The sequence below is a fragment of the Solea senegalensis genome, linkage group LG10 (assembly GCF_019176455.1).
Source record: "Solea senegalensis isolate Sse05_10M linkage group LG10, IFAPA_SoseM_1, whole genome shotgun sequence".
Lineage (NCBI taxonomy): Eukaryota > Metazoa > Chordata > Actinopteri > Pleuronectiformes > Soleidae > Solea > Solea senegalensis.
This window is the reverse complement of record NC_058030.1, coordinates 20,173,610-20,199,901: the sequence shown is the minus strand read 5'-3', so window position 1 is coordinate 20,199,901 and position 26,292 is coordinate 20,173,610. Positions and strand designations below refer to the sequence as shown.

Below are 26,292 nucleotides of genomic sequence, written 5' to 3'. Positions count from 1 at the left end.
ATCTTTTCCTCAAAAATATACAGAAACTGTTCGGCAGTGGAGATGGGGTTCACAATCGTAACTTAAAATCTTAACAATCTTAACAATTAAAATGTGTTTTTCATATATATGAGTGGGGCTATGGAACATATTTGAAGTGGAAATAAAGCAATGTCCAAGTTGGAAACAGTTTAAAAGGAAATATTAAGATTAAATTCTTAGAAAAAATATAGAAATTAAGTAAATGCTCCAAGTTACCACGTGTTTTTCTATCATATGTTACACATTTACTTGACAAATAGACAGTAATTGAGAGGAAGCAGACTATTTATTTCACGTAAGTGGAGTATGAACTTTATCTATGTGTTCTGTACATTTTGTTTGCATATTGTTTGAATATTTTGGCTGCCATGTCCTTGTAGTACTTCCTTTGATATCGTATACATTTGTGTATGTGTATGTACAGTATATTTGTAACAAAACGACTTTAGACTTTAGTCTCAGAAGTCAGTTGTTTTTTCCTTTTTTTATATATGGCCCTAATCCTTGCCCGTAGGTAGCGTATGTAAACTGCTGTAAACTATACAAACATTACTCTTGAACGCAGCACGCGTGTCTCTCCTCTGATTGGCCAGCTGGGAGCAGCTGTATGTGACGTCATATGTAGCGGTAGAGGCAGAAGCAGGTGGAGACGACGCGTTTGTGTTGTTCTGCTCTGTTGCTTCAGGCTGAGGGTCACAGTGAAGCGGGTTGTTTATCTGTTTTGAGCCTCCGCTCTCTCTCCCTGTCCGTGTGTTTCACTCCCGTTAAGATGTCGGCGCAGCACAGCGGGACCTTCAGTCAGCTCAACAAGTTTGAGAAACTGTCGTGGAGGCCGTCCATCCGAGACTCGGGTTTGTAAACAGCAGCTTGTGCTCTGCCTCAAGCTGTCAACTAAACAAACAGTAGTGAAGGTTTTCTAAAGCTTAAGCGAACCGCTATTCACTGCCGGCTATCTGCTCCTCTGTGGAGAAGGAATCAGATTTATGTGTGATTTAGTGAAGCTAGCTGTGGTGTAGCATCGCCACTGCTCACAGGCCAGAGTTAGCTAAAGCTGCTGCGGAAGCCAGCAGCAAATGGTGATTGAATAAAGGCATTACGAGGCAGCCTCGCTGCTTTTGTTATTGTTATTACTTTAAATGGTGATTAACATGTGAGTGAAGTGAGCAGAAGAGGGTGAGCTACGTGACGGAGCTGCTGACAATAGAGCACAAAGAACATTAGCAGTACCTCATTGTTTAATGTGTCTAATCTAATGTCAGAGTCTGTGTGTTTCATGTGTTAAACAGCCTTAAACGCTTCACAAACACTCAACACTGAAATGACTATTTTCTCTGTTTAATTTGGCATTACGTTTAAAACTATTCATGTTACTTGTTACACTAAATGCTTCACAGGTTTATGGCGGTTTTATTAATCAGTTTGTGCCTAGGCATAAACACTAGATCTGTAGATCCAGCTCAGTTATTCCTATAATAAGACTGTGAAACAGTCTACATATTTAATTAAGTCCAGCAATAATCTTTCTTGTTATTCAGGTCTCTTAATTGTTTTTTAAATAGGGATGCACAATATTATTGGCGCAATATCTGCAAATATTGGCTTTAAAAGGGATTATTGTATATCTGCAAACACACCAACATCTGCTGATAATGTATAATGACTACAACAGTAGGCTGAGCAGGCTGCTATTTATTTTGCTCAATGAAGAAAATGTATATTCAAACAAATATTGTTTTAATTTCTCTATAGAAGAGTCAAAACGTATATATCGGTATCTGTTATCGGCCCAAGCACTCTGTATATTGGAAGTCCAATATCCTTCATCCCTATTTTATTTTTAAAAACTGTATTACTGTTTCTCTTTGGTGCGATACAGGCAGACCACTCACTGTACACATTTCTGTCTGTGTCACCGATTTATTTCAGGCTCTAAGAAGCGAGCTCGATGGCTTCAGGCTCGACGCATCTTCTCTCCCTCCTGTCCTAACCTGCGTATCCCAAACAGGTTTCTGCGTGAAGGTAAAGACCCCTCACATTCATCGAGATATATATATATTTACTTTTTAAATCCCTGGTTGGAACAAGGGCCTTTCTGCATGGAGTTTGCATGTTCACCCCGTGTGTCCGTGGGTTCTCTCCAGGTTCTCCGGCTTCCTCCCACAGTCCAAAAACATGCAATGTGGGGATTAGGTAAATTGGACACTCTAAATTGACCATAGGAGTGAGTGTGAGAGTGAATGGTTGTTTGTCTCGATCTGTGTCTGGCGAACTGTCCAGGGTGTACCCCGCCTATCGCCTGATGTAGCTAAGATTGGCACAGCACCCCCCGCGACCCTCTGGTGGAGGATAAAGCGGTAGATGATGACTGACACATGTTGTCTAATATTTATGGGTTATCTGTTCTATTATTATCTAATCTAATCTATGTTATTTAACCTTCTTTTAACCAGGACAAGGATATGGTTAAGACAGGCAGCAGCACAAACATAATATCATATTTCAGGCTCAAAAGACAACCTTTACATTATTCCGGGGTGGAGTGGCTCAGTGGTTAAGACCGGTACCCTGTGTGCGAAAGACATCATGGTCACAATGGTCGCAAGTTTGACTCCACCCCTGGCTGATTGTACTCAATTCCATTGTACGTCGCTTTGGATAAAAGCGTCTGCTAAATGACATGTAATGTAAATGTATTGTAATCCTCCTACAGGACACTGTGTACCTCCTGCCCGCAGTGGACACCGCTGTGTTGCAGACAGCACCAATTTGTATGTGTTTGGAGGCTACAACCCAGACTTTGACGAGGCAGGCGGGTCGGAGAATGAAGACTACCCTCTGTTTAGGGAGCTTTGGAGATTTCACTTTGCCACAGCCACATGGCAACAAGTCCGCACAGAGGGTTACATGCCTACAGAGTTGGCTTCTATGTCCGGTAAGCACTTCACACAGATAAAAGAAAAAGTAAATAAAAAACCAATAACAAAAAACCCCAGTTTTTTTCATGTTTTGGAGAACAAAATGCATTTAACATCTTTGTCAGCCCTCAATCACAGACTGTAGAAGTTAAGTGTGTAAACAGAAACTTCTTTTTCAAGCAAACTCTTCAGGACTCCCTCAAGCAATGATTGAACTAATTCAACTAAGGTCACCAGTCAGCCCTCTGCAGTCAAGTGATTTCTTCACAAGTCCTCATCACTGACATCAGTTGATCTTATCACACTTAACAGTTCTAAGAACGGCAGTTCACTGGCACATTAGAATGTTACGATGCGTTCTCAAGTGACCACTTCTTATTTCCTCTCATTTCCCTCCTGCTTTGTTTGCCAATGCAAATGTGTCCTCAATGTATTGTTATACTTATATTTAGAGCCGTCCTCTTGTGGTTGGATGTTAATGCCGGGTTTGATCGGAGACAATAACTCGGTGTGAAATGTAGATTGTCACACTTTGTTGTAATGAGTGATACTTAAAGTCTGAGTAAAGCAAATGCAGTTTCTCCTCTTCACACATTATATTAGAAAATAATGGCCGCAAACATGTGAACATAAGAGCAACTGCGGTGTGAAGAATTGTTGAGGTAACAGTTTGTCTCTGGCTTTCTGTTCAGAATGTTTTTAAGTGGGTTTTTGAAAAATATTTCTTGTTGACACACCAAATTGTGTGTGTTTGGCTTCTGCAGTGGACACGCCCCCAGCATCTCAGAGCAGAGAATGTTGCTGAAGTTCACATGATTTGAAACCTCATTTTGAAACACAGGCTAGTAGTATGTTTTCTGTGCCGTACTTTAGTCGATATTTTTAATTGCTTGATGCACATTTGCATAGTTTTAATGGTACATACACTCTGCATTTATATGGATGGTGGCTTGGTCAAAAAATGGGACAAATGATCTGCATTTTTTACATACATACAAGAGAACAGTGTTCATCCCATTACTGTGTTTTAACAAAGGAAGGATTGTTATAACACAACACAACTGTGGCCTCTTGTTTCTGCCACTAAACAGAAACCACTAGAGACACGAAAGTGAGTTGTTGCCTCTTCAAAACAAACATATGAATAGTTGTAATGCTTTTAGTGGACCAGAATGTTGGTGTAAGCCAAATCTATTTGTGTGTGTGGGTGACAGACCCAACCCGACCTCAGTCGCTGTCAGTCAAACATGTTTGAATTTTAAGTGTGTACTGATTACCGACCAACTGCAAACACGTGTTGTCAACAGTCAATGAAAGAGTAGGTGAGTGACAGGCAATAGCGTCAGAAGACGACAACAACAGGAAGTAGCAGGAATATCAAAACAACGGCGGCTGTTTGTGTACCCTTTTAAACTGTCACTCTTGTAGATATGGTCGCTCTCGCGAGAGTTTGCTGCGTTGAGTCGGCTTCAGTTGGTTTGACAAGTCATGTCGACTGTTTGTCGCTTTCAGCTGTTTTACATGGCAACAACCTGCTGGTGTTTGGTGGCACTGGGATTCCATTTGGTGAAAACAATGGCAACGACGTCCACGTTTGCAATGTTCAGTACAAGCGATGGAACCTGCTCAACTGCAGAGGGAAGAAGCCCAACAAGATCTATGGGCAGGTAACGAGTGTTTGACTCTTCACAGCTGCGTGGAAACTTTTGTTTGCAGCCGACAAATATCTCTGAGTGTTTTCCATTTTGCAGGCAATGGTCATCATAAATGGCTACCTCTATGTGTTTGGAGGAACAACGGGCTACCTTTACAGCACTGACCTTCACAGGCTGGACCTGACCGCCAGAGAGTGGACACACCTCAAACCCAACAACACACCCTCAGATCTACCTCAGGAGAGGTCAGTCAGGCAGAGCAGACAATTTTAACAGCTACACTCCTCGTCAGTATTCACTAAAATGATTGTGAATGCCTAATGTTACAGGTACAGACATGAGCTGGCTCATGACAGACAGAGAATATACATTTTGGGAGGTGGAACATCCTGGACGTCGTATCCCATGGATAAAGTAAGAGGAATGAATACAAACAGAAATTTAAAGTTAATTGTTAATGTCATCTATTTAATGTTGGTCGTTTGTTTTTTTAATCAGATTCACGCGTATAACTTGGAGACGAATAACTGGGAGGAAATAAACACGAAAGCTCATGAAAAAATAGGTTTGTGGCCTGCATTTAACTTAATAATCATTGTGAATGGAGAATTTTAAGAAGAACATGTCGTCATTATTTCACTTGTCATTTTAATGGTAGGTTATCCTGCTGCCCGTCGCTGTCATAGCTGTGTGCAGGTCAAACACGGTACGAAGGATTCTCACACACACACACACACACACGTGCGCCTGCGTTGTTGTTGTTAAAACATTTCTCACTCTGTTTTTTCCTCCCAGAGGTTTTTATATGTGGGGGTTATAACGGAGAGCAGATCCTGTCAGACCTGTGGAAGATCAACCTGCAGACGTTTCAGTGGACTAAGCTTCCCGCCATCATGCCAGAACCAGCGTACTTCCACTGTGCTGCAGTCACTCCAGTGAGCCAAATCTCTTTCTGACCTGCCACCTCAGCAGGTTTCTTTTTGCTTCACCAAGTGGGAAAATAAATCTGCACTGCAGTTTAAATGGCTGGAGGTCTGCAAACAAGTGATTATCATTCATTTTTTGGGTTGTTTTTCTTTTTATTAGCTATATTGAAAAATGTCCACCCATATTTCTCTAAGAGCCCAGTGGATCAAAACAATTTAACAATAGTCAAAGCTAAGTAAAGTAGGTTTTCCTTTTCTATATGTGTGTGTGGGTGTGGATGTGTGTGTATTAGTGGCCATGCATGTGCTTTGTTAGGTCAGGTTTCTTTTCAACAAGTGTCAACATTGACTTTGCTGCGTCTGTGGCCCAGCCTCTTTGACAAAAGGCTCACCTGATACGTTCACTGTTTTTTCCTTTTTAATTTTTCATGTTGCCTTCTTCAGGAAGTTCAAATATGTTATTTTGTGATTGAAATACTTATTTGGATTTACCTGTCACACAAACCAGCAGCTTCTGTCTCCCCACAAGCTAAACATGTACATTTCTTTGTATGGATGTTGATGCAGTTTCTTAAGATATCATGGACCTGAGCAGGTGTATATGATATGATATGATATGATATGAACCTTTTGTTGGTGGGACATGTTGGTTTTCTGCAAAATGTCTGCTTAAGGAGACGCTGAAAGTTTAGTGTATCTTTTCTGATCTTAACAAAGTCAAAGTAATTGATTTTATAATGTGTGACCTATCGATTAAAGGAGTGAATGTTGCAGCTCTGATCTCTCGTCCTGTTCCTCTCCCTCAGGCCGGCTGCATGTACGTCCATGGCGGTGTCGTCAACATGTCCGGGAACAGAAGGACCGGCTCTCTGTACAAAGTGTGGTTGGTGGTTCCCAGCCTGCTGGAACTCACCTGGGAGAAACTGCTCAAGTCTTTCCCTCATTTAGCGCAACTGTCCACCCTCCAGCTGCTGAGCCTAGGACTGACCCACTCACTCGTTCAGCGACTCAAATAGAGGAAGCACAGAGACTCTGAAAAGGAAGTGGTATGTGACTCTAAATTCACTGATACCAAGGCAAAGACAAAGAACACTCCCGAAACAAACTGATGTCAGATGGTGATGAGAAATCTTTGAATGCCTTTTTAATTTTAGTCTTATTGAAATGTGTTTTTTTTTTTAAAGCAGAAGTGCAAAGTGTAATGTTCTCTCTCTGTGAGTTTGCATGTCTCTGTGAGGAATCACACATCACTGTGGAAACCAGAATCACTGTTAGGCTGCTTCCCACTTCCTCGTTACTAAGAAGTCTCTCGTGTTCTGCTCAGAATTTGTCTTGTGCTCTTCAGTCTTGGCCACACTTGTCACTTGTGGAGCATGAGCAGTGACAGTCACATTTTCCAAAGAACATGTTGTGAAAAAAGCTGAACGAATGATGCTTCTGCTAGTTTCTACTCAAACTTGAATCCAGAGGCTGAGATTTGCTTGTTTCACGCTGCGGCTCATCAGCCGCTGCTACACTAGGTGTGATTTCGAGGTCTCCTGTGTCTTTGAAAAAGAGGGAGAATGTGTGATGACACTTCACTTCCTGCTCAGTCAGAATCCACAGAGATTCTCTGAAAAGTGGCACACTGCACTGCTGACGATGCATCACAGCGACACCTTACATTCCATTTTTTCCCCCCAGAGTGACACATGTGAGCATTAGGGACGCCGCGAGCTGTGATTGTAACGCTGCTGCTGCTGCTGCTGCTGCTGCTGCTGCTGCTGCTGCTGCTGCACAGACTGAAAAATGTTGCTCTAGCTACTCGCAATCAAAGCTTGTGATCGGACAAAAACATCTGTGACGTTACATCACTGTGAAAATGTGAAGCTTAGTAATTGACATATGAAGCTCCACAGTGATTCTCAAGCCTTTTTTTAAATTATTATTTGTCCATCCAGTGCCTTCTAAAGTTCAAAAATTGTGTTTTATAATTCATTTTTAAGACTTTTTAAGTGCGTCTTCATGTCTCTCTTTTCCCTACCCCATGTGATTTACCTGTTGCTCTCCACAGGAGACTCCACTGCAATTTAACATGATTTGATCACCTTAAACCCACAAAGTTTAAGTTGCGTTTACTTATTTATTTCCATCACCGTGCTGCTGTTTTGTTTTTTGGTGTTATTACATATCTATGAATTGTAGCAGACCCTGTAGCTGTATTTATTTCACCCGTTTCTTTGTCCTTTTACTTCTCACTTTATGCCTGATCTCAATTTAAACTTTTTTTATACTGTTACAACTCAGTTACTATTATCTTTATTATGCCGTCTTCTGTTTCCTCTGTGCATTATTGTGCTTGAGATTTGTGGTAAAGTAAAAACAACAAAACAAACAAGAGAGGTAAATATGCTCACTCAGGATATAAACTACTGTGATCAGACACTTAAGTTAAAGCATCAGCAGTCATTTCATTTCTGTGCAGTCACATTAAGGCAAACCCTTAATTTGTTTGAGAACATCTCAGCATTATTTTCTTTGACTTTAACTCTCACTGTCTTGGTTAAACTCTTAGTTCCCCCACTTTTTTAAAAACTTGTATCACAAAGTGCATTTTCCCCATTCAAAAACGGCAGCCTTATTCCCCCCCTCTCTCCACTCACTCATACTTGGTAAATGTATTGCACTGCTTAAAAGGTCGATGATGTGTATGTTTGCATCGTTTTTGATGTTGAAAGTGAAATGACCTCCTGCATGTCAGCATGGTTTGCATGTCACTTCACACAAAGCCCTCTGTAAAATGGTGAGTCTCCTCCGAGGCAAATACTTTATCTGTAATGTTCATTGTGTTTTGTATTTCTGTCTGTTCAAACAATAAAACACAGACAGTTGTTCTTTTTTAATAATATATTCTCAGGTATTATTATTATTAATATTAATATTATTGTAATGGAAGTTTGAAACAGTCTGCCATTAACACTTTGAGAACTGAGCGTATCGCTGACGACGCGGTTGCACAAGCACACTTTGCATTACCGTAATTATGCGACCGTTTGTGCTATCGGAAAAATTCCAACAGTTTCTGAAAGCAGATAAGTTGCAAGTCAAAACCAGCGTGTGGTTATTACTGTAATTTCACTCGCACTCTTGCAGGAAGCTGGCAAATCTGTGTCCTTGTCACCAGAGAGGAGAGAGTTGGAAATACACCTGTACATTGTTTCCATTTTTTGGTTTTTGGACATTGAGACAAAAACTCAAAAAAAATATGTTTTATACTGTTCAAATTTAACACGCGTAACTAGCTAAATCATAAACTACCAGATATTGAAAGTTATTCTCGAAAAAATGGACAAAAGCACTTACTCACAGGACATTTTCTGACCCTTTTATGGTGAAAATAAGCAAAAAAAAGGTGTTAAAAGGTTAACACACAGTTAGAAACCAGAGCTGGAACAGAGGAACATACAGCTATGGCAGAACAGGGGAAACTGTTAGAAACTTAAACGTCGTTACAGTTCTCGTTCTTGCTGTGCACAGCCAGCCATGCAACTTTTTCAGCTGGAAAACCATTAAGAGACACAATTTAACACTTAATCTCAACATACAGAGATCATTATTTTAAACTCAGGAAGAACTAGACAAGTCATTCCTGCACACAAACCATTTTACGTTTAATTTACACATGGTTAAAAAAAAAAGTATACAAATATATCACAACAGTAATTTTATCAAAATACTATGTGCAAAAATATCAATATCCATTGCATTGTAAAGACAAACAAACAAACTGCACAGTTTAACCCTTAGGACGACAGAACAAACATGAATGTCAGCTGAAAAGCTTCATAGTGTTAGGAGTAATATGTTATGTGTATGTGTGATTAAAAAAACAAACAAAAACAAAGAAGGAAGTACCCACCTGAGAATAAAAATGTCACATTGTCATTCAGGTAAAATCTTTTGAGAGTAAATTCAACTGACAGGGAGTGGTTTTGATAATGTGTTTGCTTCAGGTTTAAAAATGAACGATCCTCCCTCAGCAGCCAGCAGGGTATGGAGCAAAGTAATACAGAGCCAGAAGGATGAGGTAGACAACCACCAGGGCCGTACCTGAGAAACAGGAAACAAGAGAGGAGATTACACGTTTACCACTGTACTAGATAAACATGTTTCAGACAGCGCTCGGTGAGAAAGTGAGCAGCCTTAGAGAAGGACACACACACACTTAAATAAGAACAATCCTAAATCTGTATCATTATCACTAAGTAAAACATAATCCTACATCTCCAGAAAACATCCTCTCAATCCGTACTTTATAATTTGAGTTATGAAGCGTGACCAAGAACACGATTATGCTAACAATAGAAGAAGACATTAATAGAAGTGTCCTGATTTTCACGTGGTCAAACTGCAGGGATTCTTAAAAGGTCCAGAGTAACAGTTAGATGGTTTATTGGTAGAAATGGGATATAATCACCTGAAGTATGTTTTAAAATAAGAATGCTTTGCTTAGATTAAGCCTTTTATATGGACATTAGGAAGCTCATTATGCAAACACAGTAGAATGAAATTGCAGAGATCACGTGTTATTTTTGCACAGTGACAATAAAGCCTTTGAATCCTTATGATGTATTATGTGGTAATATTTAAACAAAACATCTCCGGCATCTCAGTTATGACAAAAAAAACGGTAACCACAATGATTGTGATCAATATGGAAACCGTGTTTATTTATGATGATTATTCATTGGTAATAGCAGACGCATGCAATAACCTTGGAAGTTTTGAGGTGAAGTCATTTTGAATCTCTGCTTTAGAGATAAATGTCAAGCAAACATTGACATCTCTTTAAAGAAAAAAAAAACAAGCTTAATCTCACCCTGAAAATAATCCGACTTCCCGTCCATGAAGATGTAGTTGACGACGATGACACTGAAGATACTGGCCCACAGGTGCAGGTCACTGAATAACAGCACAAATCCCACATCCTGTGTAGCAGCAGAGATGGTGTTTTATCTCAGAGAATAATATTCATAGAAATGTATTTATAATAAAGAAAAAACAAATCAAGAGAAGGGCGTCTTACATAGAAAGCATTAAATAAGACCAGTATTGGAATCTGCAGCATGCAGACCTGCACAGCAATGCAGCTCCCCACCTCCAAACTGAAACAAGACACACACTGGTTAGATCCAGGTGGGAAAGTTTCAGGTTTTTTTTAAGTTTTAATTATGCATAATTCACCTTAGACTGATGTTGTTTTGGAGAGCAAACTGGATCCCATTCACAATCTCAGGGATCTCAGGAACCATAGCAAGAACTGTCACCCCAATGAAGTACTGGAGAGAAAGAGACGGATAAATGTTGGCAGTCTGTAACATTTCTCAGGGATTCTAGGCAGAAAGTGACTTAACAAACACAAACATAGGTTTATAGAAGTGAATGATTGCTTTAAAATAAAAAAAGACTAAGATTATGCCTTTTATATGTAAATGGTCTGTATTTATATACTTTGAACCTTAGACTGGTCACAATAAAAGGCCACTTTATAATGTGCAGTTATTTAATGTAAGTTAAACATTACATTGCCAGGTACTCGGTAGTATAGCTAATGGAAAAGCAGCATTACTATGAGTGTAAACTGACAAACAAGGAGGAGCAGAGTGATGACAGAGAACACCCACATCCTTTATGGTATAAAAAGGTCACTGTAGTTCCTTGACACACATGGAGGAGGAGGGAGTGAGTGGAAAACTGCACTCTGCAGTCTCACCATTAGAGGTCACTGATTCTTACACACTGGACGTTTAAAAACAGACGCTCAGACGTGGCTGCATGTCCTCACCTGTGAGATGTTGGGCTGGTTCAGAATGGGCTGGATGTGCTCGGTGGCAAGATCAGCGCAGGCCGATGTGAGCACAGTGGCCATGATGAGGATGATCAGTGACCTCCACCGTGACCAGTGGACCACCGCTCCGTGCTGACCGCTCACTGTGCATGCACACACACACACACACACACAGGTACAGCATGAACCTTCATCATTCACAGTATACGTGGCTGAGTCATTGACTGCGACCATGACAGGGACTCATACCCTGTCCTCCTCCAACATGGATGTTGTAAATGTGGGAGTGCGTCTTCAGTGTGAATATCAGGCCGATGATGTAGGCGACAGGCAGCAGGACACACACCGAGTACACCAGAGGCCTGACGACATGACAGAGGAGGAATACAATTTACTTAATGTACAGTACATTTCTACACATAATGATTTTCTACATGTATCGTTTGATGTTAATGCAGCTGTGAACAGGGACTGTGTAGAAAACTACTTGCTGGTGCATTCAGGGACACAGACTTTATACAGGACAGAGACAAGCAAATGAGGACACTGTGGTAAACTCTCCAAATTCAAATGTCCTTAAACACACAGGAGTTTTCTTAGAGCCTTTGTTTTCACAGTGGTGTCACGTGAATAAAGACAGGAAATAGAGTTAGTCCAGTGTGTCACATTCAGGTGATACTGTTTTCATTTAGCAGAAATGGAAGGTGATATTTCCTTGCCATGGCACAGTTAAGTTGCACTTCCACTAGCATAGTACCTTAGTACCTGCTCTGGCGAGGTTCAAAGTGAGCTGAGGTGACACAGAAATCAAGCTGAACAGTGCCCAACTGTAGATCAGTTAAAAAGACTTAAAAATCTCCAACAATTACCAGGGAAATGTCTAAAACCTCAATATTTAACAGAGGAGTCTGGTGTATTTAGGGACAGCACTGCTGATCACGACCGGCGATAATATCAGGAGCTCTGTCAGCTCTAAAGAGGCGGCCATTTTGGATCATGTTTTTACGGCAGCCCACAACGGACAAACTAAACACCTTCAGTTAGCATCACAACTCAAAAGATAACACACCTGGAAGAGAAAGGTGAAGGGTGAAGGGTGACTTATCCAACAAATGTTACATTTCACACACTTGTAGTGAGTAAGTAAGTATCTTACTGAACGTGGCTGTGGAACAGTGTACCGTTGTTCTGTTGAATGAAAAGACAAAGTCACATTAAACCTGGTGCAGTCAGTGCATGTGCGTTTGAATGAGCAGCTCCTGGTTACCGACGCTGACCAGATCATAGTGGCAGTTGTGGCAGACAAACTGTACGCTGCTCATGGCGTTTCCCGCCGTGTAGTTGGTGCAGGCGTCGCACACCAGGCTCCCGTAAGCCTTGGAGAACAGTGTGGGGGCAAATACACCTGCCAGACACAGTGCAGGGACACATGAGTTGAGCGTTGATACAGCAGTATACGGCACAGTTGTTTTTAGACTGATACAGACCTATATATGTCACTACCATCTTCTTATTTTTGTCATTCTTTAAAGTTTAAATTTATTTTATGAACAACGGTGGGACACACACCGTTTAATACGTGCAAACAAATGTTTGACGCACAACAAACGCTGGGATTAATCAATATGTTCTTCCCTAATTTATTCACACTCCTGCAACCAAAATTTGAACTTCCTCAGATTATATGTTCACACAAATGACCCTGCTGGCCTATAAAATGTAAACATGCACATGCCTTTAATCCATAGCATATAAGCCATAGACTGTAAAAAATGTAAACTTGAGTGGACACCAGAGTGATTGACAGCTGGTAAGTGGTCAACTGGTGAATCTCTTCACAACAGTAGTTATGACACCAGACTACTATTTGTCCGTTTTTTATATACAAAATATGATATTACCACTTCATTCTTTAATGGACAATAATAATTGAATTTATTATGATTCAATAACACATAGGTAGCACTTCCCCATTCAGCAGCCAGGACAAATACTCACATCCACATTGCACTTAAGCTCTTCATTTGCTCACATCACAAACAGAAATGCTTACTACAAAGCCTTCATGAGAGCATTTTCAGTATAGAGTCAAACTGGATGAATACAACTCTCATAAAAGCCACACAAACTTTACAACATAAAACCTCATTCAGTGCCATTGATGAGGCAGATTGCAGATGAGCTCAGGAACTCAGGAACAAAGTGTTCAAAAACATCCAAAACATTTCTCTGGGCCAGTTTTTTCAAGATGCCACCTCCTCGAGCAGGCACTGTGACTTCTGCTGTCCCACAGAATTAAAAACACACAAACCTGATTTGTCTCTTCATAAAATAAACTTTTTTAATATTAATGCACTGATAAACTGAATAACCTATAAAACAAGATGGTGAGAACAAAAGTGTGTTTATGTGTCATGAATGAATCCAGAGGTGATTGGAGTAAGAATGGTCCCACTCACAGATGAGTGAACGAGAGCAGCAGTAACGTAAAAGAAAATTGTAACATAAACAGCCAGTAGGTGGTGCTATAGTGTAGAGATGTTTGAAGCTACTGCTTCTTTTGTCTTTAAAGGAAAAATTTATCTGCTGATGTGAGTAAGTTAGTTTCCTGAGGTGATTTCCATCTGAGCACACAGCTAGAAATGAAAATTAGTTTCCGTCTGTTTTGTCTTCATCGTGTTGTGCCTAATTTCTAAAAATGTAACAACAAGATTTTAGTCTGTTGATTTTTGGGGACTCACCTCCTACAGAAATGAAAAGCAAAGCGGAGCTCACTCCTGTCGAGCGACTGTTGAATCTTTGTTCACTGTGTCTCAGCCCACCGATGATCATGCAGATGCCCTGCACACGGACAAAGGAGTTCAAAATCACAACTTCAGAACAGACTTACAGTAAAACTCTAGTCTGGGAGTTCCTGTATCACATCACATTCAATTTTAACAGCACCACACTGCGTGGCCATGGCTTTAGGAAACATTTTAAAATTTCATGAATTAGTTTTAAGGTGATCCACGGTCTGGCTCTGGACTACGTCAGAGACATTTTAAGGCCTCTGAGATCAGCTGAGTAAAACTCATTAGCTGTTCTATGAACCAAACTGAAAATAAAAGGTGACTGGTCGGCTCCTGTTCAGTGAAACAAGATCAGCTGACTCCACTGCAGCTTTGAGGAACACACTTGTACAAGAAGAGTACACTTATTGCCACTTTTATCATATAATTAAGGTCTATTTTTGATTTGATCCTAATTTTATAGTTATTGCATAATTTTTGTACAGTTTTCCTGGGTATTTCATGTTCAGTTTGAACTTTTAAATTGAATTAATTTCAATAAATTATCTTCAGAACTTAAGAGTCCATTCTCATGTTGACATTCATATCAGTTTATATGTGATTATCTGATGACATTGAGATAAACCGTTTAAGTTTGGGCGCAGCGCTGCTTGATGTGATCTAATTTTATTCATTTTGGTTTGCTTTTCAAGGGAACATGCTTTTTTGTTTGTTTGTTTTCCAGTTCATCCCATATTCCTTTTCTTATTAAATATTTTATTTAAGAACAAAGTACAACCCCTGCCTCAGAAAACATATCAAGGTGTTGTTGGAGGCTGTGTGGGGCAAAATGTGGGAAACCATTACCATTTGTTCTGGGACTGCCCAAAAATTACAACGCAACTGACGTTTTTCAGATCGATATTCCATTTGATGTTATATATATATATGTATATATTTGTCAAGGCCTGACTTGATCTGATGGACATTGTCATTACAAGTAGTAATTGCTTACAGAAACTGTGTATGTATAAGAAGTGTATCTTCAAAGATGAGTGAATATGTGTGGCATTGTTTTGTCCAAATGCTCAGTTTATTACTGAAGGTAAAATGATAGGGACAGCTCCAGAAAAAGAGATTCTTATTTAGATCAGACTTAATGCGAAGTTTTGAATCAATATATTATTTATTTTGATATGCATGTGATGTGTATCTTATAAATGTCATTATTGAAATGTGAAAGAGCTCCCAAATAAATACATTTAAAAAAAAGTGTTTCATAAAGTAGTGCAAGTAATAAGACTGGCCTCATCTTATGGGCACAGGAGAAAATAAATATAAAAGTAACAAAACAAACACACACACACCTAAAAACAACATCCAGTAAACAACAAAACAAAAAAATCACTATGGATGGATAACAGTATCAAACAGTAAAGTGCAAGTTATGTCCCATCGAGTATTTGCAAGGATTACATAAATAAAATTATTTTATATTATATTATTAGTAGTAGCAGTAGTGTGTGATTTGGGGGCATTAATATTAGTTTAATGATATTTTAAACCTACAGGTTGAAATCTGGCTTTTCAGGAAGTGGACTGATATGCAACTCTAAACAAAAAAACATAATCACTCACAGTGGGTGAGGCACATAGTTGAGGTCATTAATTACAGAAATTGACTCACAGGAATAAAGAGAATGCAGCCGAGCAGCGTGCCAGTCAGCGCAGCTTTTACCACCTCCTGCAGACACGTGTTAGATTCCTGGTGACTTCTGAGCAGAGCTGTGATATAAAAGGTCAGCTCTGTGATGGAGCCGAAGGTAGCATTCACCACTGCACCCACTGCAAAGTTACTCTGCGCTGAGATGCTGCCAATGCAAAAATAATCCACAGTCATTTGAAGGAAATCGACGGTTACTCTGCTAAAGGTCCAGTGTGTGATATTTAGAAGGGTTTACAGGCTGAATACAATACAACTAGTATAATTACTATCTGTAATAGGATATATCACTTTTGAAGAGCGTCAAGGCCTTTTTTTAATATGTTTTTAACCTGTTTTCTGTAAATGTGAGCTTTCACACTGATGTCCTGATGCAGTAATGTGTTAACATTCACTTCATCTCTTCTTCAGTGTTGGCTGTGTCCAGGTATTTCTTTTCCTTTCCTTTTATTCAGTAGTCAGCATTTCAGCATGAATGTGCTTAATGGCATCATGTAAGAATCATGAGGGGGTGTTGAAATTCACGGCCGCATTCTTAGCAATTTCATGCCGTTACTTTGCCTCACAATTGATTTAAAATCAGCCTGTGATATATGATGTTTACAGACAAATTTACTATGTAAATGAAGGAGAATAACATCCTTTCTGGTATGTGAAGGCCACCGTGGTTCCCTGGCATGAGGCATGAGCGGAGTACTCTCCTTTTTTATTACAAATGGCACTTTTACATTATACAGTGTTAGCATGACTCGGCTCTCCTCTGGTTTTTTTGCTTTTCCATTATTGATAGTACCTGGTACCTGGTGCTTTAGCGAGGTTCCAAGCGAGCCGAGCCGATACTAAAATGTGATGTTGACAGACTGCCGGGCACCGACAGGTCAGAGAGTATCGTCACAGGAAGAGTCGTAAGCACAACATCATCCAATACAAGAATCAAACAGAGCAATGCTCAATTGTAGATCAGTTAAAAAGACTTAAAAATCCTGAAGACATGCCTTAATCTCTAAAATTTAGTAAGGAAATGTCTAAAATCCCAATATTTAACCAAAGAGTCTGATGTATATAGCGACAGCACTGTTCAGTCGTTTTTCAGTTCAGTGACTGTGTCAGATGGAGTCTGCACTCGGGCCATGCAGAAAGTACTGAACTAATCTTTTTTAATGAACTGATTCTAATGATTCAGTACACCCAAAACAACTGCTTTGTCCGTCGCTAGTTTGTGTGTTTGTGTCGTCATGGCAGTTTCACACAGCCGTGCTATGACAACCCCATCTACATTGAGGAGGTACTTTCAAGTAATGGAAAATCTGGTACCAAACCGAGAAGAGCCAAGCTGTGCTAGAACTGTAGTCTCAGCCATTAGATGTCATTATTCTTACACACTGGAGCTTTAGCATGTGGGAAATATTTTATCTAAGGCGACTTAACATGTGTGTAAAGTTAATGAAAACAGCTCACCTGGCAATGCCCATACCAATGTAATACGACAGAGGTATCATGGAGCTAAGTGCTATGGCGAACTTGACTGCAGAGCCGGCGTACTGGTTATCTTTGTCAATATATCCAATTACTATGGCAACTATGACCAGAGGGAGAAGGTCTGGCAGGGTGAGTCAAAGAAGAGAACATGTCTTCATGTGTAACACACACACACACACACACAAACTCCAGGTGACACATTAAAAAAAGGATACTGACAGCAAACACGTTGATCCCATCAACAGTGTACTTGTAGTAGTACCAGTTCACAGCATGGTAACAGCACAGAAGTGCTCTGGTCTCATAGCTTTGATTCTACAGGTCGAGTAAAAACAGACATATTAATACGTAAAACAGGCTCATAAGAAACAAACCAACACTGATTCATGTGGGGTTGGTGTATAGTTAGTGTGCTTTGGCTGATATGTGCCAATTCTCTCACTCGCCTTCCTCCGTAAGCAAGAGGAAACAGAAACATCCTCAGGAGGCAGGAGGAGAATGACCGTCATGGTCCGTGCATTCATCTTCGAAACTGGGATAGTGAAGATCAGGATCCAGGAGAAGAAGCAGGCCAGGGAATGGATGACCACCATGGGAGGGTATCCCAACAGCAACCACACGTATGTGGAGATACGATGCTAAAAAAAAACCCAACATGCGTCAGATATGAGTGACTCAGTGCACACAGTGGTCATCATGTGTGTTCTTACCCAGATGGGAGTGATAGGACGTTGTTCTGGGATCTCCATCACCTCTGTGGGTGAAGGTAGCAGAACTGGGCAGTTTTCATCCACATTATCTATGTTGCATTCACAGTCTGGTGCTCGTTCACAGCATCTCCTCAACGTATTTCCAATCTGGAAACACACAACCAGGGCAATGTGTGCTTCATCACATTCATTCATTCATCTTCTACCACTTGTCTGGGTTCATGGTTGGGGGAGGGGGGCCAATGCAAGCCAATTCACTATCACATTCAAACCTATGGGCAAAGTCTCCACTTAAAGGTCCAGTTAATTCCCTGATAAAACGGTAGAAGATGTATGGATGGATGTATGGAGAACCCGAAAAACACAGGGGGAGAACACAAGCAAGAACAAGAAGTTCTGCACTGGAGCTCATCACAGCACTGTTTTTCGTACATGTATCGTCATAAGAAACTGCTGCCAAGGGCTCGTGTTGTAACCTTGTTCTGTTGCTGCTTTCATGACCACAGGTTCTGCTTTCATGACGGATTAGGGCAGGACAATGAGGAAAGTACCTAATTTCTCTTGGTAGAGAATGGCAGAAAAAACACACACAACATCACAATCCCAACATTACCTCGTGGATTGTCTTGCCAAAAGGCCACATGAAGTAGCAGGACAACTTCCAGCAAAGTTTCCCTGAAGATAGAGAAAGAGACGAATGAGGGGAATCGCTAGTGTTCACAAACCTCACAGTAATCTCGTGTTAGCTCACGTACCATATGGTACTCCAGTGACAGTGATGAACATAAGCAATCCCACCAGGAAATATGCCAGTGAGACCCACCAACCAAAGAGAAACACATACAGGACATTTCCACATGTGATTAGACGACCTAATTCCAGGGAGAAGAAAAAAAGAGAGAAATCCATGAGTGAAAGACTCATTAATTCTCCACGATCTTACATATAATTTACATACTAGATTCATTATTTTTTAACTCATGCAAACAGCAGCTGTTTACTCGTTTGACAGTGCAGTGATATACACATGGACATATAACAAAACAAAACAAAAGGGAACAAAAACAAAGATAGCAGAGAGAGCCACATAAATAAATACATTCATTTAAAAAGGAAAGAGGGTATCAAATAAATGTAAATTGGATTCCTCATTGTAATAGTTTTCCCATGTCAGGGCTCCACCATTTGATAAATATGTCTTTTTGGAGTCTCAAGGAGTTTGTCTGATATATTTCCTTTTTTTTTCTCAGTCCACATATTGTGTGTATGTTTAATTGCTGTTGCTGGGGATAATTGTTGAGGATACATAGTTTCATTGTTTTTACAACAATTGTCTCTTTCGGTAACAATAAAAGTGGATCTCATGTGAATTGCTGAGATCTGGTGACGTGGTAGCAGACCTTATGTGGCTCTCACTTGATTTTATGAGGATGAGATCAACAACAGAGTGCAGATCCGTGTGGTCAGGAAGAGGCAGTTAGTGATTGAGAAACATGTTCAGAAGTGAAAAAAAAAAGGTGCACAGTAGGACCAGGCAGTTACTCAGTAATTATGTTAAAATAAAAAAGGGGTCTTGCACACTCACACACATAAGATTTTTACTGAAAGTGATGACGTTTCAGCCATCAGGCACACTGTGACAGTGACACTCATTTATAATGTGGGCCACTCCTACTTGACACATGTGCTGGCAATCACAATAATTAGTCTCCACCTGTTGGGAGGGAGCTAACAATCACAGGTTAATTTGACAGTTTAAACATACATAGAAACAGAATGTACCAATAAAAAAAAAGGATTTCTAATAGATGTGCAGACAAGGTTTTAATATCAGTATACACACCTTTTTAATTCATTGACTATGTCAATGAATATTTAAGAGAACTATTAAAATAATTTCCTCCCAACAACTGCAGTAACTCTACTGAAACATACCGTAGATGTGTTGAACAAAATATTGATAAGCTTTTCAAAAATGCCATTTAAAAAAAAATAAATAAATAAATAAATAGCAAGAGACAAAATGTTTGAAACATTGTCATTAAGCAGGCAGGAGGTGCCACAGTGGTTGTGGATAAATCTGACTAGGTCAGTCAATCAATCCATCCATCCATCTTAAACAATAAAACCAAACCTGGTTGTGGTTTGATGATGTTCAGCTCAGAGTAGAGCTCTTTCACGACCTCTGACCGGACTTCAAACGGACGCTCGGTCACGTGGCTCTTCCATTTCCGGAAACCAAACTGACACACAGGAACACACACGTTAAACATCAGTATATCATCGCAGCAGAACTCAAACCTCTGTGCATTAGAGGAGGAAAACTTGCTCCGGGCGTCTTCTTACCCTGTAGTTGTTGACCAGTTTGTTGGCCTCCACTTCGTTCTCTGCTCTGATGGTTCTTTTACTTTGAATCTCTTCCCACGTATCATCACATGCACTGTGGCCTGAACCTAAAACCACAGACAAGAAGACACAAGAAACATACATAAACACAGGAAGAAAAAAAAACAAAAAACTATAAATAAGTTGGTGCTCACATGCATGTGCAGGTATGCACTTTGTTGTGCAGAGTGCATGACATGTGGAGCTGACCGGTTGACTTTGGTCATGGACGTGTTCATGGCTCTCGTCTGACTGGAGATCATGCTCCAGCAAAGGATCTGCAAGAAAACATTCAAGAAGACAGCAACAAGGTTTTCACATGTTTATTGCCACATGTGTGTCCTGGAGGACTGCATCATAAAAGGACACCAAATAAAACAGACTGTGTGTTTGAAGTTTAAATATGATATTAAATATAATCTTATTATACAAGTTGGTCAAAATGTTAAATGTAAGTCCAGTGTTCAGTTATTTTAATATAGACTGTGTCATGGGGTCAGTTCCTGTCCTTTATTTTGTTAAAGTTCTCTGTTTTCCAGGTGGGCGGGGCAGAGCTTCTGAGCCACTCACCTGCAACTCATCTCCTCGTTTACTTCTGCTATTTAAACTCTGGTTTCTGGATCCACAGTTGCCAATGTGTCACATCTACTCTGTGTGGTAATGGCCCTAATGCCCCCTTAGTTGTGGTTTTTTTTCCTTTGGCTTGATTTTGTTTGTTTTTGTAAATAAATTTGTTTCTCCTTTTTTCTAAAAATAATCTGGATCTCTGCTTATTTTGGATTCAGTCAGTTTATCCTTTACAATCATCACAGACTGAATATTTAAATAAATGGATGCAAACATTAGTAACATCTTATGGTATCTATTTATTTTCATGATTTAGTGTTTCATCATTTAGTAATACACACAGACATACATGCTTCATAATGGATATGGGGATTAGTGGAGTAATTTAATTAATTTGGTATAGTAGAGACTGGATAATAAATATATTTTATTAAGATGTTGTGTGCATAAACCTGTGATGTGTATACATTTAGTGTAATTTAATTGTGTTTTGCAGTTGTCAAATGAGTCTTTGTCTTGAGAACGACCCCATTGTGCTCAGACTTGTTGCCACTCTGTGTCAGTTACATTACACACTGCGTCTTCAGTCTGCACTCCGGTCCTTTCCAAACCTGTAACGTCAGACAGCCTGAAATCCCAAAACCTCAAATCACACACATGGATTCAAGGATCAGTGTCACTCACACTGCCCTCATCATCTTGATGCTCAGCAGCAGAAACACGCGTGACACTATTGGTATCGCATGACACAAGAGTCTAAATCAATTAATCATATTCAATTAACTGGGAAAACAGTTTTGTCCCGTGTGCTTTATTAGCTGTAAATGCATCGCAGTGCAGGTAATAAATGAGTGATGGGACATTATGATATTATCACTCATTGAAAATCCTGTCTAACCCACCAACATAGAGTCCTTGTGATTTATTTTTTAATGTGCCAAAGTGGGGAGATGCATCTTTCCTTGTGACTTATTATGATTAAATAAAGATAAGAAAAGTATCCTCTCTGCGGTGTTTCTGACCACCAAAAGTGCAGACACTTATTCTCATTGCAATAATATCTTGAATCTCATTTCTTTATTATTTCAATAGAAAATGGCAGTACAAACTCATATGTATGAACTAATTACAAGAATGTCCCCATATAGCCTTGAAACACACCTGCAACAACAACATGTGTCTTAACTTTCCCTCCAAGGTTCCATTGTTTGTCTCTATGCCTGGTATCAACAGACTCTCACCTCTGTTTAACCAATCAGAGGGCAATTCCGGGCGATTAAACCCCAAACAGTGACTCCTTTACCCTGAACTACTGCACAGACAGCCTTGATGCTCTCTGCTGTTTGTTCCTGTTCTTGTGTCCTTAGTTCTACACTCACTATTGTTAAGATTTTGCCACAACAAACCTCAGAGGCATTTCTGTCTATCTTTGAACTGATGACTGTGTCTGACAGTCTGACAAAAGCTGCGTCTGTTCTGCAGAGAAACCAATGGCATGACTGTAATTAAATAAAGGGTTAAAAAAAAGGCAACAGTTGCTCATTTATTCAATCATTCTGCACCAGGGTTTGTCTCTACTGAGATAGAGCCTTGACAAATGTTAACTAACCACTGGCATCATGAGACAAGTGAGCGCTTCCCTTCTTACATCAGGTCACTGCATTAACCCTGGTCTTGTTTCATTTCCTCGTTTTGCCTCTGTGTTGACTTACATGGTATATAAGATAAAACGGAGCGGTGACGTCTGCACACTCGTACGTGATTGTGCATCAACAGAGTCATTCAGTAATCAACTACTACGTTTGTTTATCACCATATAAATAAATGTGTGAATACTGTTGTCTGTTCATAAACTCTAGGATATTTTGGCGTGATAAACATGATGTGCGGCACTTAAATGCACAAGATATCAAACATTCCCTGCTTTCTCCTTCTCCAGTGCGAGGATTTGTTGTATGATACTATAAATCAAACAGATTTTTAGATCCATGTTTAGATCCATTTTGTTCTGTTTGAGAGTACTGGTTGTATTCCTTAACCTAAAGTTTGCTGCACCTCACTGTACTAGTGCAGTTGTAGCTGTAGCTTAACATGTATGGCCCATGTTTCTTATTTGTACCACACATTCTATAGTGTTTGTAGTCTGTTTTTTGTTAACTTGTATTGTTTTCTTCTTGTGTGCGCATGTATTTTGTCTTATCCCATACCTAGTGGGGCAAATTAGCCATTGGCTATAGTCTGGCATATTTACATGTCGATGTTTCTAACTGTGCATTGTCCCTAATCTAAATATGCAAATAAACAACTACTGAAGGACAACTATTAAGAACAAAACTATTGATTAAGTATGTGACTAAAGGGCTGCGATTTTCATGCATCTTTGTCAGATTAATATTAATGTTACTCTAATAGATAATTGTTTGCAGGTGGAACTTAATAATGGATTGTTTTTAGTAGTAGAAAAAACTCTAAAAAGAGAAATGACATTGTACCTCATTAGGACCAGGCTTTGGTCTCCATTAGGACTACTGGTCCTGAAAATGTCAGTGTTTATACCAGAGAAGGAAACAGTAAAGGAGCACACACACACACCACTTTGCAAAGCTGTTCTTCTCCATTCATTTTAACACAAACACAAACTTAACAACAATTCAAATTTTAGCCCTAAACTTAACTAGTTCCTCAGAAATGAGGTTCTGCCTCATTATGACCAGGTTTTGGTCTCCATAAAGACTATTGGTCCTAACACGGTCAGTGTTTATGTCAGAAGTACTAGTCCTAAAGAGGTAACACACACATGCACACAGGAACTACGTCGTAATGACCACTGCGTCACTATAGCAGGTTAAATAGCACTATAGTATGTGACAGCGGTACAAACACATAGCTGAGCGTCTTGACTCTCTTCCTTCATTCATCCATTCGCTGATATCACAGTTAAGAATATCAGACACAACTGAGTTAAAATGTAGAGCGCCGTCACTGTGCTGGTAAACACTCCGTCGTCATCGTATGAATAAAGTTGTCACGCGAGTGTGTGTTTTAAATCACGAGCGTGGGCTCCTCACCTTGTGTGTGCTCCGCAGGTTTCCTCCTCCTGCTGCTCGTGTCGCAGCTGCTCTGTGTGAACGGTAGAGACATGTCCGCCGCTGCGAGACCCTCACTGTCTCACTGACTCAGTAAATCAGCTCAGCTTAGTCTGGGCCGAGGACGAGAGACGCACGAGACGCACTTTACGGAGGTAATCGTAACGCTTGGGATTGTGGGAAATGTAGGCCACTCTTCTTCAACGCCATACGGAGAAAACCCGCCAGTTAGGTTCCGATGTATTCAACACAAATAAAGAACGGCCCTGACATGATTTGGAGACAGTTGGAAACATTTTAAACAGACTACAGTCCTCTCACTCTGTCACAACCCTTTAGTCGTTTTATAGTTGTATTGGTCATAGATTGCAAATAGACTACTGACTTCTCTTAGTTTCTGTGAGACTTCAAGATCCAGACAGACAAACTGGTGGCAGCTCAGTGGTAGAGTGAGTTGTCTTCCCCTGCAGGACACGCACACAAAAGTAAAAAAGTTCATATGCAAAAATAACAACTCACAGTGTTTATTGATAAAAAACTGTTCTGTGCTTCCATTAAATCAAAACCAAGCTATTGCCTTGTTTTCATTTTTTTGATAGTGGTGAGTCTTTGGTACTTTCACGTTTCTCAGACAACAGGAACGTGATCAGGTAATGGTGATAAATAGCTTAATAAATTGAAAGGTGGACCAAAAAATTATAGTTTTTATTTGGGTGATACTGACTTCTAATTATCCAGTAGAGGGTCTGATTAGAATGCACAAATATCCCCTGTGATCTCTGGTGTGCCCCTAAGGAGGGCTTGGACCACAAGACACTTATGTGTGATAGAAAATTTGCTGCACATACATGTGCTGCATGATATTGGGAGTGAATGGGTGTGATATTTACCATACAGCCCCTACGACTTGGCGCTGTAACCTCCAGCCGATCCCAATGAACAGCATCTGAGCTCTCTGTCCAGAGGAACCTAGGAAGAGGACCTGAGCTTGGAGAAGACACAAGACTGCACATATACAGTACAGTATGTTAGACCCACAGGATCTTAGCTTTATTGTTTCCAACCACCTTTGTTGGCATCTTCCGTCTTGACCCTGGGACCTACAGTCCAAACTCAGTGCAGATGTTCCTGTACACTATTCCTAGCCACTTGGATACGACGTTCCATGTCCTAGACAGCCACTTACTTATATCCTGCTGTGATGTGCTGCACTGTCTTAGAGGCATATTTGCATATCCTGCACTGGGTATCCTGTCTGGTGTGGTAGACTCAGCCTCTATTTGTCTAGTGCTTAGGGCGTGTCTTTAGTTTAATCGGCAGAAAAAAAGATAGTCAGTAACATATGACTGATACTGATTTTCTTTATTTAGACAACTTTCAGTGGAAAAACTTTTAACATATTAATATAAGTGAAGGCAAAAATATACAATTTCTTGTTCAGTTCTGTTTTAATTAAATCTTAAAAACAGCCTACATATTGTTAATAAATAATATACATAAGTTGATCATATGTGTTGTGTGATCCAAATCACCAGTGTGCCTTCTGTCAAATTCACAGAAGGCAGTAAAAAAAAAAAAATTTTAGTGGTGACGAAACATAATGTCCTCACCTGAAGCCTGCAGTCATTGATGTATCCAGGCAAGGTATTTTTTTTAACACAAACATACTAGATGGAAAAATGATTGTTGTTGCTAAAGGAATCATGCAGCCATATTTGCTTGTAGAGTAATTTGCTCCAACCTGTGGTCAAAAATAAGTATTACATGCATTTTTTCTCTCTCAAACATTCAGGTTTTTAGTTCAGGTAGTTTAGTTTAGGGCTTGTCTGCAAATTGGTGGCAAAGTAACTATTTTATACTTATTTTCCTCCAAAGGCACAAGCATATGTCAGATGACATATGACACATGAGTTATTACAGGTTTGCCTTTAACCAGAGAAACCAGATGATCTAGAAATAGATTTAACTGTACAAAAAGAAAGTAGACTGAAATTATTTATTTATTCATTACTCTTCACAAAGTTTAGGCCATGCGCGCTGATATCCACTTTCTCAAAACAGCTATAGTATAAAACTTAGTTCCAAATTCCAAGCAATGTATAAACTGCACTCCTGTGGATGGTCATGGTGGTCCTATTGGTATTATATGAAACCTTGACTATTACGTGATTATGCGTATAGAAAAACTCCTGCGAGGAGATTGTTCACCAGCAAAATAAACACACAA

At 39.9% G+C, this 26,292-nt stretch overlaps 2 protein-coding genes across 2 annotated transcripts; one reads left to right on the top strand and one right to left on the bottom strand.

Moving 5' to 3' along the window:
- The first annotated feature begins 644 nt into the window (after positions 1 to 644).
- On the top strand, positions 645 to 8,387 carry LOC122776370 (kelch domain-containing protein 10-like). Its single transcript, XM_044036868.1, has 10 exons — positions 645 to 872; positions 1,948 to 2,040; positions 2,732 to 2,953; positions 4,449 to 4,603; positions 4,688 to 4,836; positions 4,921 to 5,005; positions 5,090 to 5,156; positions 5,250 to 5,297; positions 5,387 to 5,526; positions 6,324 to 8,387. The coding sequence occupies exons 1-10, from the start codon at positions 791 to 793 to the stop codon at positions 6,531 to 6,533; spliced, it is 1,251 nt and encodes a 416-aa protein (XP_043892803.1). The 5' UTR covers positions 645 to 790; the 3' UTR covers positions 6,534 to 8,387.
- A 479-nt stretch (positions 8,388 to 8,866) lies between these two features.
- LOC122775713 (low affinity vacuolar monovalent cation/H(+) antiporter-like) lies at positions 8,867 to 24,382 on the bottom strand. Its single transcript, XM_044035828.1, has 20 exons — positions 24,048 to 24,382; positions 20,568 to 20,690; positions 20,374 to 20,480; positions 20,162 to 20,270; positions 18,783 to 18,899; positions 18,641 to 18,702; positions 18,028 to 18,174; positions 17,764 to 17,955; positions 17,533 to 17,632; positions 17,297 to 17,438; positions 15,803 to 15,986; positions 14,086 to 14,185; positions 12,622 to 12,749; positions 12,501 to 12,532; positions 11,594 to 11,706; positions 11,342 to 11,487; positions 10,741 to 10,835; positions 10,583 to 10,661; positions 10,376 to 10,484; positions 8,867 to 9,606 (listed from the first exon to the last, which is right to left on the bottom strand). Exons 1-20 carry the CDS (start codon positions 24,118 to 24,120, stop codon positions 9,533 to 9,535), a joined length of 2,232 nt encoding a protein of 743 aa, XP_043891763.1. The 5' UTR covers positions 24,121 to 24,382; the 3' UTR covers positions 8,867 to 9,532.
- Positions 24,383 to 26,292: the final 1,910 nt, after the last annotated feature.

Coding starts and splice junctions, on each gene's coding strand:
- LOC122776370 (XM_044036868.1), top strand. CDS start 791: ATGTCGGCGCAGCACAGCGGGACCTTCAGTCAGCTCAACAAGTTTGAG. Junction 873..1,947: donor GCCGTCCATCCGAGACTCGG/GTTTGTAAACAG, acceptor GATTTATTTCAG/GCTCTAAGAAGCGAGCTCGA. Junction 5,006..5,089: donor CGTCGTATCCCATGGATAAA/GTAAGAGGAATG, acceptor TTTTTTAATCAG/ATTCACGCGTATAACTTGGA.
- LOC122775713 (XM_044035828.1), bottom strand. CDS start 24,120: ATGTCTCTACCGTTCACACAGAGCAGCTGCGACACGAGCAGCAGGAGG. Junction 18,175..18,640: donor TTGGCAAGACAATCCACGAG/GTAATGTTGGGA, acceptor GTGTGTTTCCAG/ATTGGAAATACGTTGAGGAG. Junction 17,439..17,532: donor GATCAACGTGTTTGCTGTCA/GTATCCTTTTTT, acceptor TCACCCTGCCAG/ACCTTCTCCCTCTGGTCATA.